Here is a 16,269-nt window from a genome sequence, read left to right as displayed (position 1 = left end):
CACTGGAGTGTCGAGCTTTCGTTGATAGCCTGCTTCTATGTAAGTTGTAAGAGACATAACTTGATCTGTGGTTATTCCTGTGTGGTCTAAAGACCCTCTGTTCCACTGGAATTATCTAGAGTATATCAAGAACCAATTCTGTTCAGTTAAAGTCTTTTCAAGAGTCTATATGCAATGCTGAGCAAGGCAATAGGGCGCTAGCTCTCTGGTTTTTCACTTGGTTTATTCATCTTCATATAGCAATAATCTTTGTCTGTTTGAAGAGCTTTGGAAAAAGCATCTATGTTTTCTTGTAATTGAATATAATAGAGGGAAACATTCCACGTGGGAAAAATATATCTAAAAACAAAGATGATGTGATTTACCAAACAAAAGCGCTGGCAGGTCGATAGACACACAAATAAACACAAACATACACACAAAATTCAAGCTTTCGCTCTTCAGGAAAGAGGGAAGGAGAGGGAAAGACGAAAGGATGTGGGTTTTAAGGGCAGAGATCTCTGCCCAAACTCTTTGCCTTTACAAATGTCTGCTTGTGTGTGTGTGTGTGTGTGTGTGTGTGTGTGTGTGTGTGTGTGTGTGCGCGCGCGCGCGCAACAGTGTGTATACCTGTCCTTTTTTCCCCTTAAGGTAAGTCTTTCCGCTCCTGGGATTGGAATGACTCCGTACCCTCTCCCTTAAAACCTACATCCTTTCATCTTTCCCTCTCCTTCCCTCTTTCCTGACGAAGCAACCGCCGGTTGCGAAAGCTCGAATTTTGTGTGTATGTTTGTGTTTGTTTGTGTGTCTATCGACCTGCCAGCGCTTTTGTTTGGTAAGTCACATCATCTTTGTTTTTAGATATATTTTCTTGTAATTGTTAAGAGATAAGAAATGGCGATTGGACATACACAAGTAATTTGAAGTACAGAGGCCAATTTGTAATTGCAATTATCAAGAATAAAAAATTTAATTTGGAAAAAAGAAGGTAAATATCGTTTACAAACTTTTATTCAATGTTGGATCCCCACACCTTCATAAAAACTATTACTGTGTTTAGCAATACAGTGCATAGTGATTTCTTTGCGAATTAACAATACTGGGCGAATCTGCTACACTTACAGTCCGAATGACACTCAATATTTCGCCATCAGATTGTGTGTTCGAGATGTTCCCTATGCGACTAGTTTGTTAGTCAGAATATAAGACACTGCCACTGTTCTCATTCTGGAAGCGTTTCCAGAGAATCTTAAGGCGACTGTGAGTACTTCTCGAGAGACAGAGTCTTCATCACAAGTTGTCGCAGTTTTCTCCGACCTTGCCTGGCATTCTCTGAGAACTGGAGAAGCGGAAACCTCCGACCGCCAACTCGTCCTGTACCTAACTTGTTCTCTCCTTACAGCAGCCACAAAGAAAACATATTCATCTATAGTTAAACATAGTCATCTATAGTCAAATTTTTTCACAGATTTTTAGCTGAAGACAGTCAAATTTTTTTAGAATGTATGCATCTGGGAAAAAGACTCAAAAGAGAGTTTAAATCCAGTACCCATCTTATTTGCGTCAAAGTAAAATGTCAAGTTAGTTAATTAATTAACCGTGCTTTTACGATATGGCAGTTCATATTTCACGGCTGATGATCAAACTTATGTTTTATACAGACAGGAAAATGACTTAGAAGATGGCAATTTTGCTAATAAGAGAGGCAAACTTTGTAAACAGGAGAAGTAAGGGCACTCTACATGTCATTTCAAAACAGAAATTGACAACGGATGTCAAATTCCAAACAAACACGGAAATGTGCATTGCATTTATAGATTCAGAAAAGGTGCTGGTAGTATGGAATGGAATAAAATGAAGTTCCATTTGCTTTCAGAAGAGGTAAAGATGGAAGTAGAAGAATCTCAATTTGGGAGATGTCTGTTACAGACAGAAAGTCAGCATGATGCACTGACGGTTACAAGATGCACACGAAAAAGAATAAAACTAAGCTAAGTATGAAGGCAGTTAACTAGTAAACTTTGACAAGAGAATGTTGGAGAGATAGAAGAATTTTGCTATATCAGCAACTGAATTAATAAAGATGAAGAAAGAGACCATAGCTTAGGACTGCACAAACTACAGCACCATTCTATAAAAGGGAACACCTGTTAACATTCAAAAATATAACCCTTAAGGCCAAGAAAGAGATTCAACTTATAAAGATCTAAATAATACTGTCCTTCAAGACATTCAGCAAATTTGGTTTTTCCATTTACACACAATATTTCAACGACTGGGAGTTGTGCCGTTATGTGTACTCACTGCCTGCACTCTAACCACTGTTTAGAGCTGCTTGTCGAGTTCGATTCCCGATGCCCATTCTGCCCTCTGACGTTCTTTTGTTTTTCATTTCTCGTAGTGACAGTCCACGAGACAGGCACATTGTCTCAGCATTTTCCAGCTCCAGTGGATATCGAGGCTACTTAACAGAGTTTTCCATTTCTACAACACTCACTGTTCAGCACTGAATTTATTACAATCTCACCGGTTATCCTCTCAACCAGTGCTGGGGAACTCAGAAAATGTGCTTTACACAGAAATCAGAGAGGATTCTGAAGAACAAAAGAATATCAAAGGACGTAGTGGGCATCAGGAGTGAAACGAGGTTACAAACATAGGCACAATGGTGTCAATAGTTCCCTGTCCGTCCGGAGTCCGAGCACAAATGACGGCGTTCAGCCCTCGAGACTACGACTCCGTGGGAGGTCCAAATATTTCTTTGAAGTGTCACACTACAAGAAACTGTTCTTCACGTGGGATTACCGAGGAAGGAATGAGAACACTTGCAGTGAGCAAACAAGAACATAAGTGTAATAAAGAATACAACAAAAATAGAGGGATATCTGGACATCTAAATCTACATTTACATCTAAATCTACATCCATACTCCACAGGCCACCTGACGGTGTGTGGCGGAAGGTACCTCGAGTACCTCTATCGGTTCTCCCTTCTATTCCAGTCTCGTATTGTTCATGGAAAGGATTGTTGGTATGCCTCTCTGTGGGCTCTAATCTCTCCGATTTTATCCTCACGATCTCTTCGCGAGATATACAAAGGAGGGAGCAATATACTGCTTGACTCCTCGGTGAAGGTTTCTTCTCGAAACTTCGACAAAAGCCCATACCGAGCTACTGAGCGTCTAACCTGCAGAGGCTTCCACTGGAGTTTATCTATCATCTCCATAGCGCTTTCGCGATTACCAAATGATCCTGTAACGAAGCGCGCTGCTCTCCGTTGGATCTTCTCTGTCTTTTCCATCGACTCTATCTGGTACGGATCCTACACTGCTGAGCAGTATTCAAGCAGTGGGCGAACAAGTGTACTGTAACCTACTTCCTTTGTTTTCGGATTGCATTTCCTTAGGATTCTTCCAGTGAATCTCAGTCTGGCATCTGCTTTACCGACGATCAACTTTATATGATCATTCCATTTTTAATCACTCCTAATGTGTACTCCCAGATAATTTATGGAATTAACTGCTTGCAGTTGCTGACCTGTTATATTGTAGCTAAATGATAAGTGATCTATCTTTCTATGTATTCGCAGCACATTACACTTCGCTACATTGAGATTCAATTGCCATTCCCTGCACCATGCGTCAATTTGCTGCAGATCCTCCTGCATTCCAGTACAATTTTCCATTGTTGCAACCTCTCGATACACCACAGCATCATCCGCAAAAAGCTTCAGTGAACTTCCGATGTTATCCACCAGGTCATTAATGTATATTGTGAATAGCAACGGTCCTACGACACTCCCCTGCGGCACACCTGACATCACTCTTACTTTGGAAGACTTCTCTCCATTGAGAATGACATGCTGAAAACTCTGGCTGAAAGGAGGACAGAGGAAGGAATAGAGGTGCACATCATCAGCGATTTATGAGGCAGCAGCTATGCCAAAACTAAGAGGATAACAGAGAAAAGTGACAGAAATGGACAGCTGTATCAAACAGACCTTTAGGGTTGACAAAAGGAGAAAAAATTAAAACTGAGGGAGAAAGACTCACTGCGAGTAGAGTCTTCACCGGCAGACACGTCACCCGAGTCGTCCTCGGGCTGCTCCTGCTTCAACCAGGAGCAGGTCGTCTCGTTCCTGTGCGCGTGCAGCAGGTGTCTGTTGTAAGTGCTCAGTTGCTGAAACCTAAGACAATCACAACAAATGCACTTACTTTTTATTTATTTAATTTAAACACAGCCATCAAATTTATCATTACTGGAAAACATAAGAAATAACAGCAATACAACAATTTCAGTTGAAAATAAATGGAACATAAAACAACTGGCACCATCTTATTAGTACTTGACATATTTATTACACTACAGTTTAAATGCTACTGCTTGAAACTGATTTGGAACACGGGTAATACCATCAAAATCACACATACAACTTAACATTCTTTCAAAGAACATGAAATTTTTTCTTATACAGTGTCAGCTCACTGCCTTTAAGCTTCCAATTAGCTATGTGAGTAATATCCAAGGAAAAAAAAAAAAATACTCCTGCGGGAGCACAAAAGAGACATTTTTTTTCTGTTTAAAAGATTTTGAAGAAAAGTGGGGGACCACCAGCATTAATCCACATTCCACCTTCCTCTCAAAAAAATTGGCATGCAAAAATATTCACGCTCTTTTAAAATGGAGCATTCTAGACTTTTACCCAGCCTCCCTCTGCAGTGAAGCATTCATACTCAGTGTCTCCCTCTTGCTGCTATTCCATATCTCTCTCTCTCTCTCTCTCTCTCTCTCTCTTTCCCACTTTTCCATTCGCACTTTCTGCTGTCTGTCACTCCCACTGTCACTGCCTTCCTCCCTTTCTCCCACTCTTCTTTACTGTCGACACATTCTCTGCCACTTCCACTGTGCCTCTGCCACTGTCTTTGTCCCAATCTTTTCCTCTCTCATGCCCCGACCTTTCTTTCTCGCTCAGAGTCTGCTGTCTTTCTCTTCGACTACCATTTTCTTCTCTCCGTACGTCCTCGGACACAGTTTGCTCATAGTGTTGACCCCTAGACTGGGAAACTTGTAACATTAGGGTATGTGGGGAAAATGGCAGTTTTTTTCATGTTCAACTTCACCAGTCCGGGGTGTCCAGAAATCCCCCCCAATCCTACACATTGTCTCCACTCATCATCTCTTATTTCCACTGTTTCCTCCCTCCTTTATTTCTAGCCATCTCTCTCTCTCTCTCTCTCTCTCTCTCTCTCTCTCTCTCTTTCACTGCCACTTTTCTCTCCTACCACCACTGTTTCCTCTCTCTTTCTCTCCCAATGGTAGTGTCTTCTCTCTCTTGACGACTGAGTCAGCTCATCTCCACTTTTCTGTCAGAGTCTCTTAAAAAGAAGGATATTCGGCTGTCAGAGCATTTTTCAAGTGATTCACTTATTTTTCCTGTTACAGCAGATTGTACTACTTATACAAAAGGAATTTTGTAAGTCAATAAGTTTTGACAGTTAGTTATATACTTTGACACACTTACATACTTTGACACATACAAACAAAAGATAAGTATCCACAATATGAAGTGAACACAAAATTGTCTTCCTCCCAATGCAGTTTCACTTTCCATTAGTCGAAAAAAATGTGCAACTTTTTGCACTGCCTCTGTGGTGCAGCAAAACATTCCGTGTTTGATTTTCAAGTACAATCGAAGAATCTCATATTACAAAACAATTTTTTGTAGGCTTCTCACGGCACCAGATGGTAACACCGAATAATTTCTATGTAGAGAGAACTCGTATAGGTGTGAAGTGCCCATGCGTGTCAAATTTTATTGCTGAAAAAAATGGCAACTAAAACCATAGATCGGTGATGTCTGAACCCTTGAGATGACTCAGAACCTTTGCCACATGTTCACTAAGTCAGTTAAAACTAAATTTAGGCCTCAGACTGGATATTACGTACATATTTTAACTACATTTACATCTCTGACCAGACATTACGTAGTATTTTATGTGCGCAAGTAACTTTCACCTTTCTGTCTCTTCAACGGATAATTATATTGAAGAAAGTTTCTGAATTCTCCGAGATCATCATCTCGAAACATGTGGTAAAAATTTTGACACTTTGCCATGCATGCACAGAAATTATAGAAGTGGTGTCCCAAAAATTTCTCAGCAAACACCCATGAACAAATGGTGCTAATATAATCTGCCTAAGGTTCCCCATAGACCACACCTAACGGAAAAGAACCATCCATTTGCTTCATTTGTCTAGGCTCGAAGAAGTGCGTAATGTTTAAATTTTGGTTCTGTATTGCAGGACAGCTACAGAATGCGGTAGAGTAACATGGTGTTTTTAAAAACACTGTTCCACTATGAGTTTTCAAGACAACTAAAGAGGATTTTGACAACTTATTAAATAGTATGGAAGTGGGAAGCATTCAGTGTGCATGCTCCGATCTGCAGTTCTTGCAGATGGCGTGTGAGCAGTAAAGCTAGGGCCAGTGGCAAGCTGTAACGTAAGGTAGGAAAGCTGTGACGTAAGGTGGGAGAGTCTCTTGCTGATGGTGCCATTTATACTTTGGGGCAAAGACATGGCAGCATCCTGAACTGATAGGAGTAAGAGCGCTGCTGAAAATTTCAACGTGACCCCACAACAAATGCAGTAAGGAATCACAGACAACTAATTTTGGTGTACGAGTTGAGTAAGACGACAAATGTACGATATGTCGTTGCTGATTTATAAAGCTTTTTGTGCACTATGTGATTTGGGGTCCATGTATTACCGAGTTGAAATACAGAGGAGTTTTTACGGAGGAGTCGAGTTCATTTAGTACCTCATAACAGTTAATACCTTCTCACAGAACCACCCAGCCAGGAAACAAAGTCCACGAGAAGTAGTAGTTCGTACATGGCTGTGGGACATATTAGCTGGACCACAAGGGTGATCAATAAAGGCGACCACCTATTTGCACAATTTATTACAGGTAACGATCATTGAGAGAGTGACATGTCCAATGTGACTGTGACATTTATATCATAATGCCCAATTTTCCAACAGGTATAAATATGGCCACTATGCTAAGGGGCTGTCCGAAACACTTGACGTCTTATCTCTGTGATCGGCAGAACACGAAGGCACGACCTGAAATATCCCTTTTCCATGTGTGGCTTATTGGAATACATTGGTACTGTGCACTGTTCTGTATGGACCGACAGACAGAATATTTTCATTTCGGATACACTACAATATATGTGACTCAGGTATTACCTCTTGAAGACAGTACAGGCCCCAATTCACATTCAGAAACCCCTAAAATATCTTTCCATATCCCATTTCGTATTCTGGTAAATAGGGCCTCCTACCCTCTTAGCGTGTCTACAACCAATTTACAATGTTCTTAATGCTAGTACAAGAAAGTGATCAAGGTTTCCTTCTGGGATAATTCCCTTCACAATTCTTGCACTGTACTGATGAGAAATGAAAGCATACTGTTGATCACCACCAGGGGAAATGTGTTGTTGATTATACTTTTCTAACTGGCAACAGAATTCACTACTGCTATAGCTTCTGAAGTTAACCATTAACTGAAGCTCGCTTACTCCTCTCAAAATACTGTCCCACCGTTCACCTTTCGTTTTGCAGGTGACAGGAACAAACTTAAATCTTAACACAGCTTCTGTAACTTCCACTATTCAACAACAAACATTCACATCACTAATGACAATTTTAATGCAAAGTTTATGAAAATATTTGTTTCTGACAGGTCATGCTGCATTCACATTACAGTTCCTTCTCTCTCTGTTAGAAATTAAAAACTGACAACAATACTAACCCACTGACTTTGTGGGAGAGCCAGAACAATTCTCAAAACTTACAGATTAGTAGTAGCTTTCTAAACAACACAAAAAACATAGTGCTTCACAACTCCTGTTTATGTTTACCTTTAATTATTGTAAATAGGACACTTTACAAACAAATGCATAGAAAAATATTTCATAATTGTTGTGGAACAAAATTGCAATAAAATAAAATTAAAATAAAAAAACTCAAAACGCTTGTCATACTCATCAATTATTACACATTACCACAAAATTCCTAACAATATTTGAAATGTCTGTACTTCTAGGTCCCTTCCTTAAGCCACATATAACTTTGAAGTGTAGCGCCTTAGAATCGCTCCTGTCACTTGTTAGGACGAAATTGTTATAGGCACGAGTCGTCGACAAATGTCACCAGCTGACATGGACCTGAGTTACAGAGCTGCACGTAGCTGTACTAATAGGCAGCAGATGTCAGCAGTTGGCGGACAGTGCTAGCAGTCGAAGTCAAAACAATGTTGTAAAAATATGTTTGATAAATTTAATGTATTTGCGTAATTATAATTGTTTTAAATGTGTAGTAATTAGCAGTGTGAGTGTTGCCCTACAAGTGAAGAAGAACAAAAGTAATTGAAATTTTTTTTTTCTTTTTTTCCACAAAGTACCAGTTAAACTATACAGGGGATTTACTATAGTTAAATGTGCAGTCAGTTTACAGTACTAATAAATCGTGAGTAGAACACAAATTAATCGGTAATTTCAGAAGGAGTAATTTTATATTTGATACTTTTCTAAATTTATTTATTTAGCAATTGCCATAGAAAGAATTGTTTTACTATGATCGGTCACTGAAGTAAAGCACGGGTTAGTGCGGGATAATACTGCAACCTGATTTGCTGTTTGTGATATCAGCCAATCAGAAAAATGCAGGCTCGCACCAATCTGTGCTGGGAACAAAGCCTTTGGTGTGATCTAGGGGGGTCGGGGCTGAGGGTTCGATCTAGTAACATCTCACTGAAACCAGCTCCGATGAAAGTACTGTAAAATTGTGGAAAAATGCTAATTACGAGATCGCAAAGTAATACAAAGTGTATTTAAGTGAACGGTATAGTGGAAGTCGTGTGGAATTCGGACGGAATATCAAAATTATTGCTTTTGACTGTCAGTTAAAACCGCGTGGCGTGTGGTGTGATCTAAGAGTGGAACAGGTATTACGTGTAGAGCAGAGTGCACGACATCTGAGCGAGCATTTTCATAACTAAAGATCCAGTGAACCCTACTAACTTCGGTAACGGATGTAAATACCATAAAATGGCTACGTATGTGATTGTGGTGTGCTGTATGTTAACTGTGATCTTTATCGTAAAAATACACCTGAAAATTTACATTGCCATGTTAAAACTTTTATTTCAGTAGCTAGCCACATCCTGTTTACCGGACAATTCTATGTATGTTGCGACCTGCAATAGACAGTAGTGGTCTAGTATTTTCTACTACAGCTTTTAGCTAGACAAATGAACATTGCTGAACACTGGCAGGGCGGTAAAAAGGTAACGAGCCGCACCGCAACTTTACATCCCAAATGTACAAAAAAAACATACATTAATGCTATCAATAATCAAGCATTTGTTACAAAACCATATTTTAACAAAACCTGACGTAAGTGATACACCAAATTCAGTGGCTCCGGCTTTCCTTGCCCTCAATTCACTGAATTGGTTAATCTGGCACACATTAGTTCTTAGTTGCTTACACCATGTCATTAGCATTGCAGTAGCTGCTTGTTCACCACTGAGCTCTAGTCTAGATGAATACAAACCTAGACAGACATTTCTTAAACAATACTATGAGACACACACACACACACACACACACACACACACACACACACACACACACTTCACCAACATTTTATGAACTGGACCCTCTTAACAACACAGTAAGTCTGTAAATACCCCCACCCCCACCACCACCACCAACGAACTAACAAGTAAAGCACACCTAGGAAAGTGCCTACACAAATCAAATCTCCCTCCAAAATAACTTATGCACTATTTCAAACTTTCTCGACTTAGAAAAGATACCAAAATCAATGTTTAACAGTTATTGATTATAACAATACTGTTAACAAAAATATCTTATAATTTACTGATAAAAGTCATTAAGCCTGATACGCAAATACACACTAATTTATATACATATACATACACGTACAAAAATATACATATGAAGATAGTAACTGCTTGAAAGAACAGATACCATTGATGACCATGCAGCTTCTCTAGAATAAATTATAATTAATTGAAACCCTCAGCTGCCAACAAGTGTTCTTGATATACCTCGATGGGGACAGCTGAAAATGTGTGCCCTGACTGGGACTCGAACCCAGGATCTCCTGCTTACACGGCAGACACTCTGTCCGTGGGAATGTGGGTCTCACGGGAAGCATGCAAGGGACAAGTCCCTGCAGTCATGCTATTCATCTGTGTCCTCGGTGGCTAAGATGGACAGAGCATCTGCCACGTAAGCAGGAGATCCCGGGATCGAGTCCCAGCCGGAGCACACATTTTCATCTGTCGCCATCGAGGTATTTCAACAACACCTGTCGGCAGCTGAGGGTTTCAATTAATTATCAAAAAATATAAACTCCAGCACTATGTAGGTGGTCCTTCCTGCTGCGAAAACGAACTTTCACTGGAATTCTCCAAGTCGGACACTGATTATAGCCCAATCCATCATTAAGTTCTACAGAGTAAGTTAAAATATATTTAACTTATTGGCACATCTACACTATCTTATAAGTATAAATGTGTGTGTGTGTGTGTGTGTGTGTGTGTGTGTGTGTGTGTGTGTGTGTGTTTTATTGTTGCAGTTTATCATCTTTCCAAAACAATATATTCTTGTAAGGATTTGCCTATCTTCCCTCCAAAGCAAACTCCTCCTTATGGCATGTGCTCCATCCAATCAAATTTGTACCATCCAAAACATCTCTTATGCAACACACAGCTATGTACCATAATACAACCTCCTCTATCTACTTACTACCAAACATTTTTGCCTATCTGCGACTCAGCATCTCTGCTATATGGTGAGTAGCAACTTTCCTTTCATAATTATTAAATTCCATCCTGGATTTTTAATTGTTTGATTAAACATTTGTTTCTTTTATCTTCTCCACAGCAGTTGCCACATTGGAGCACACTGCATCTTCCTCCCATATTTTTCAATCTGACAAGGATTATGGATATGCCAGCAAACTTGCATTTTCATGGGTTTCTGTACTACTTCAAATAACCCATGGCACACAAGCCAAAATTTCTTTGTTTCGGAGTCTACTTTCTTTGGCCATTCCTTGCCTTATTCAAAACTAGGTCCCTAATTTCAAATACAGTGGGTTTCCGCCCGATGTCACGCTGTGTCTTTCTTTCTCTTGCCTTTTTCTTCATTCAGTCTTCACTCGGAGCAAACCCTGCAGCTCATCCCATACATTGTTTATGACTGTATGAAATGTAGGAACACAGATAGACCATGAAAATGGTTTTTTGACAGCAGTTCTGCGCAATGTATTCATCTCCAACATGACTCTCTCACTCATGTCCACATGTGAAAAATGAGCAAAAATTTTAATGTGCTTTATAACATTCATCTCCGCACAATATCTGCACTACTTATGATATAAATTAGGGTCCATTGTCCAACAGTAGAGCTTCTAATTAATGCAAATGGGATATATTATAATTTTCCAATTTATCAACTGTAAATCACATTTTTGGTCTCTTGTCCAGATATGATCTAATAAATTTTGCAACTGTGTGTGAGACCACGAAAGTGTAACTACACCAGCAAAGGCCCAAACAAATCTCCTGCTATCAGTTCTTTAGATCTCAGTACACTTTGTCTCAAAACCTTGGACTGACGTGGAAGTTATCCTCATTTTCTGGCACTTATTGAACAGGGTTAACCACTCGTCAGTTATTACCCTCTATGTTATATCTATTATTTTACAGGTACTGTGTGATTTTTCGTTTGAGAAATATATGAGTGCATAGTACACAAACTACCAGCAGCTCACACAATTTTCTTCTTCTTTTCTAACATATAATCTACTTCTGAAGTGCCAAAACATACAACAACAAATAAAATGTCTATAAAATAACACGCTGTGCAATGTACTTGCGGTAACACAGTCACTATTCCTGAAATCCGTCACTCACAGCCTCTGTCCTGCCAAAAGCACCGCAGACCCGGGTCCACGGACAAACCACGAAAATCCGCTGCATTACGCCACACACAAACAGACCCGGCTCGCGGGCAGATCGGTGAGATCAGATCCGATGGGCAGCGCCTGCACGTTAGTGGAACCGAACGGCTCCAGACTGGCAGCCCCGATCCATTACAGATACCCGCAGAAATGGCCTGCGGCTTTGGCTCGTCGCGGAAGTCCACGAGTCAGAGGCAACACGTTGATGAAATGAGGCCACGGCGATCAATCCGTGCAACAGATACCTTGTTCAAATACTCTGAGAGTCAATAATAACGAGAATAAGTAGCAATTCACCATAAAGGTGACTGCTGAACCACAGACGGGTACATAATAACGACAGTCACATTCTCACAACTAAATTTTCAGCTATTGGTTTTGTCAGAAAACGAGAGCACAGACACATTCACACAATGACTCAGACACATGTCTCACACACACAACCGCAGTCTCCGGCCTCTTCGTCTACGGTCTCTGAATCAGATCCGAGCACTCCTCACGCCTCACTGCCTGTCGTCGTCGGCAGCTGCTAGGCTGGCGGCAAGATGTGGTGGCAGCACTGACTGCAAGCTGAGGGGAGTGGTAGGAAGGGGAGAAGCAGGAGGAAAGAGAGAGTAGGGAAGTGATGCACGTACTCAGCTGCACCCAGCCAGCACGATGCCTCAGTAAACAAGTCATTTGATCAACTGAGACAAAAAAGAGATTTTCCTGATGTGCCAGAAATTCCCCGATTTCCACAACCAGTGGCAACCCCAGTTACACACGCTTCGGCATCGCCCAACAGCCCCTGTCTGCCATTCTTTGGATTCCTTTATTGCTCCCTAATGCCTCAACACATATGGAATAGGGTTACGCAAAAAACTTGAATAACCTCTTCACCTCTAATTTGCGTTCAAACACATTTACCAGTCCTGATCTATAACAAAATGCTGTTTTATTTCTGCACAGAACTTCTCTTCAGCCTTCTCACTGATTGTCAATTCTTGTTTGTCTCTCTCTGCGGTCATTCCCTCCTGGTCAACCAGCACCACTGTTGTTCCAAGCCATACTCCATCAGTATCTTTGCTACATCCTATTTCCAAATGTTACACCTTCGAGGTAGTTGCTCCCGATTCTTATCAAATCGCTCAACATATAAAACCACCTAAATATCGCCACCTAAATCACAGCACACAGCACACCTTTTGCTGTAGTGAAACTTTGATCTCTCTTCCAAATTTTTACCCCCTCCTTTCACACCATTACCTAATTCCTCCCACACAGCCTGACCACCCAGGCGCAGCTTACCTGCAATGACAAGAACTCTCTAGTACAGTTCGCCGATGGGATCACAAAAGGCCTTCGCAGACAGGTGCTACCTACAGACCTAGTCCGCAAAATGATCTCCCGCACCATATCCCCATACAGTCCCAATCCTTCCACCGACCGCAGAACCAGCTTCAAAGGAGTTCCCACAATTTACCTTTGTTTCTGTGCCATCACTTACAACAGAAAACACAGATTAATGCAACAAGTCTCAGACTGACACAAACACAGTGCGACGCGACTGCCGTTGCTGCGGGAAAGGTTCAGCACGGCACTGTCACACCATTCTTTCACTGCATTCGGAGAAAGCACAAATGACGTGCACATCGACCAATACTCCACCGGTGTATCACTGTCAATGTACAAATAACACTGATGGAAAATAACCCGCAATAGAACAGAGTACTGCTCAATGCTAGCTTAAGCTCAACGAGTAAAGTGTGTATTGCAGTTGTAAACAGCACATACTGCGAAATGTATTTAAAATGTCGGTTACCAAAAAAAACACACAGCCCATACTGTTCGCATACGCAGTATCGTGCAGACGTGATAAAAAAGTAATATGAATTTTTGTTCATCTTCAAGAATTTTTATTTATTCATTATCAACTTTGTCCCATTCAAACGACTTCCCCTAAGATATACGAGGGTTGCCCAGAAAGTAACAGACCGCATTATTTTTTTTCAACAATTCTTTATTGAACACAAACGAGAATTACACACACGAAAGAATGGTGTTCCACCTACACAGCCTATTTTTCCACCCCGTTCTCTGGCCTTCCTCCACTGCAAAACGAGGGCATGTCTGCCCTGTCTGTACCAATCCTAGTCCTGGTGGCGGAGCCAGCGCTTCACTGTGTAAATCGCCTCCTCATCGTCCTCAAAATGTCTCCCACGAATGGCATCCTTCAATGGCCCACACAAGTACAAGTCCGAGAGGGCTAGGTCAGGTGTGAGAGCCGTGGATGGTCTCCCTGACCGCTGCAAATTGTGGAGCTCCACAATTCCGCTTTCCGTATGACCTCACCCTCCGTGCACAGCGACTAACTGTACTCCTGTCGACAGCAGATGCTCCGTAGACTTTGTACAAGTGTTTGTGAATACTCCCCATAGTTAGTTTCTCTGCAGTGAGAAATTCAATGACGGCACATTTCTTTTAACATACGTCACCTTCAGAAGCCATTTTGAAACTGTCCTGCAGCTACGCTATCTCTCAGAAGTGACGGAAACTCGGTGTGCTCACTCAGGAGACATCAAATAATACATACGTAACGTTTTCCATTCGTAGCACTGTTTTTGACTGAGAAAAAAATATGTCACATTACTTTCTAGGCAACCGTCGTAATACACTTTTCCCATCACTTTTTACAATCTTGGAAGCAGTTCTAGAACTCACTTTTCATTGTGGTGTTCAGCTGCTTCAGTGATTTTGTTTTTACCCCAACAGTGGTGATGAAATGACGTACTTCCACAGTTCTCTTCAGGCTTCAACACAGAGAGAAGCCTCAGTGTGCCACGTCTGATGCATACAGTCACCGAGATATGAGTGAAAGCATTACTGTGATGAAATTTCCACGAGTCGTTCTACCACAACTCTGATCTTTTCTTTGGATCGCTTCAATGAAAGTGGCACATAACTTTCTTACTGACTGTATGACCGTAAGACAGAAATTCGTGATGCACTATACAACTGTAATGGAAGAAAGCAGTGAGAAGGCCCTCCACGTCATCAAATTTGTCAAATTTTTTTCGGTCTTGATCCTTCTGGTTGTTCAAACGAGTATCTCCGTTCATTCGGCAATTCCTCAGCGACGTCTACACAACGTCACATATAGTCAAAAGTTAACAAACATTGCTGCTACACATTTTGTGTCCAAAGCATTTGAAGAAAAATCTCAGCAGGTGCCAAAGGATATACAGACAGCACCAGCAATCTCTCTAACGGTGATTCGGCAATTTTCCAAAACTATTTTCTTTCCTTCTTCCACACCGATGTCGGAAACTGGCATGCTAGGGGCTAGGACGTCCAGGGCAGTCATCATCTTCAGTGTCTTCTTGACCCTCTTTGTAACTTACGTACTGCTCATAATAAATTTGTGAAAAGCTACAGTCAACATGCGAGGCTGCATTTAATTCCATTTTTCAAGCAAAATTTAATGCAAATTCTTTGATCCACCTTTTTCGATGTTAAAAACACACTGAGCACTTGAAAACACGTACACATCTACATCTACGTGGATACTCTGCAAATCACACGTAACTGCCTGGCAGAGGGTTCATCAAACCACCTTCACAATAATTCCGTACAATTCCAATCTCATATAGCGCGTGGGAAAAACAAGCACCTACACCTTTCCCTGCGAGCTCTTGTTTCTCTTATTTCATAACGTGATTTTGCATTCGGAGGAGAAAGTTGGTGATTGAAATTTCGTGAAAATATTATCGCGCAGTGAAAAAACACCTCTGTTTTAATGGTATCCATCCCAAATCCGATATAATTTCAGTGGCACACTCACCCCTATTTCGTGATAATACAAAACGTGCTGCCTTTCTTTGAACTTTTTCGATGTACTCCACCAATCCTATCTGGTAAGGACCCCACACGGTCCAGCTGTATTCTAAAGGAGGACAAATAAGTGTAGCATAGGCAGTCCCCTTAGTAGATCTGTTACATTTGCTAAGTGTTCTGTCAATAAAACGCAGTCACGGTTTGCCTTCCTCACAACATTTTCTGTGTGTTCTTTCCAATTTAAATAGTTCATAATTATAATTCCTAGCTATTTAGTTGAATTTTTGGTTTTTAAATTAGACTGATTAATTGTGTATCTGAAGTTTAACGGATTACTTTTACCACTCATGTGGGTGACATCATACTTTTCGTTGTTTAGTGTCAACTGCCAATTTTTGCACCATTCAGATGT

The 16,269-nt window shown here is 40.9% G+C and overlaps 1 protein-coding gene across 1 annotated transcript in view; it reads right to left on the bottom strand.

Moving 5' to 3' along the window:
* Positions 1-16,269, bottom strand: part of LOC126295269 (uncharacterized) — a 254,583-nt gene that overhangs the window by 115,849 nt on the left and 122,465 nt on the right. The window contains exon 15 of the mRNA XM_049987697.1: positions 4,031-4,164. Coding sequence (XP_049843654.1) covers positions 4,031-4,164 — 134 coding nt within the window. The remainder of the gene's footprint in view (positions 1-4,030; positions 4,165-16,269) is intronic.

Source organism: Schistocerca gregaria, chromosome 11 (assembly GCF_023897955.1).
Source record: "Schistocerca gregaria isolate iqSchGreg1 chromosome 11, iqSchGreg1.2, whole genome shotgun sequence".
In the NCBI taxonomy this organism is placed as follows: Eukaryota; Metazoa; Arthropoda; class Insecta; order Orthoptera; family Acrididae; genus Schistocerca; species Schistocerca gregaria.
The sequence above is the reverse complement of the archived record's forward strand: the minus strand, read 5'-3'. Positions and strand labels throughout refer to the sequence as shown.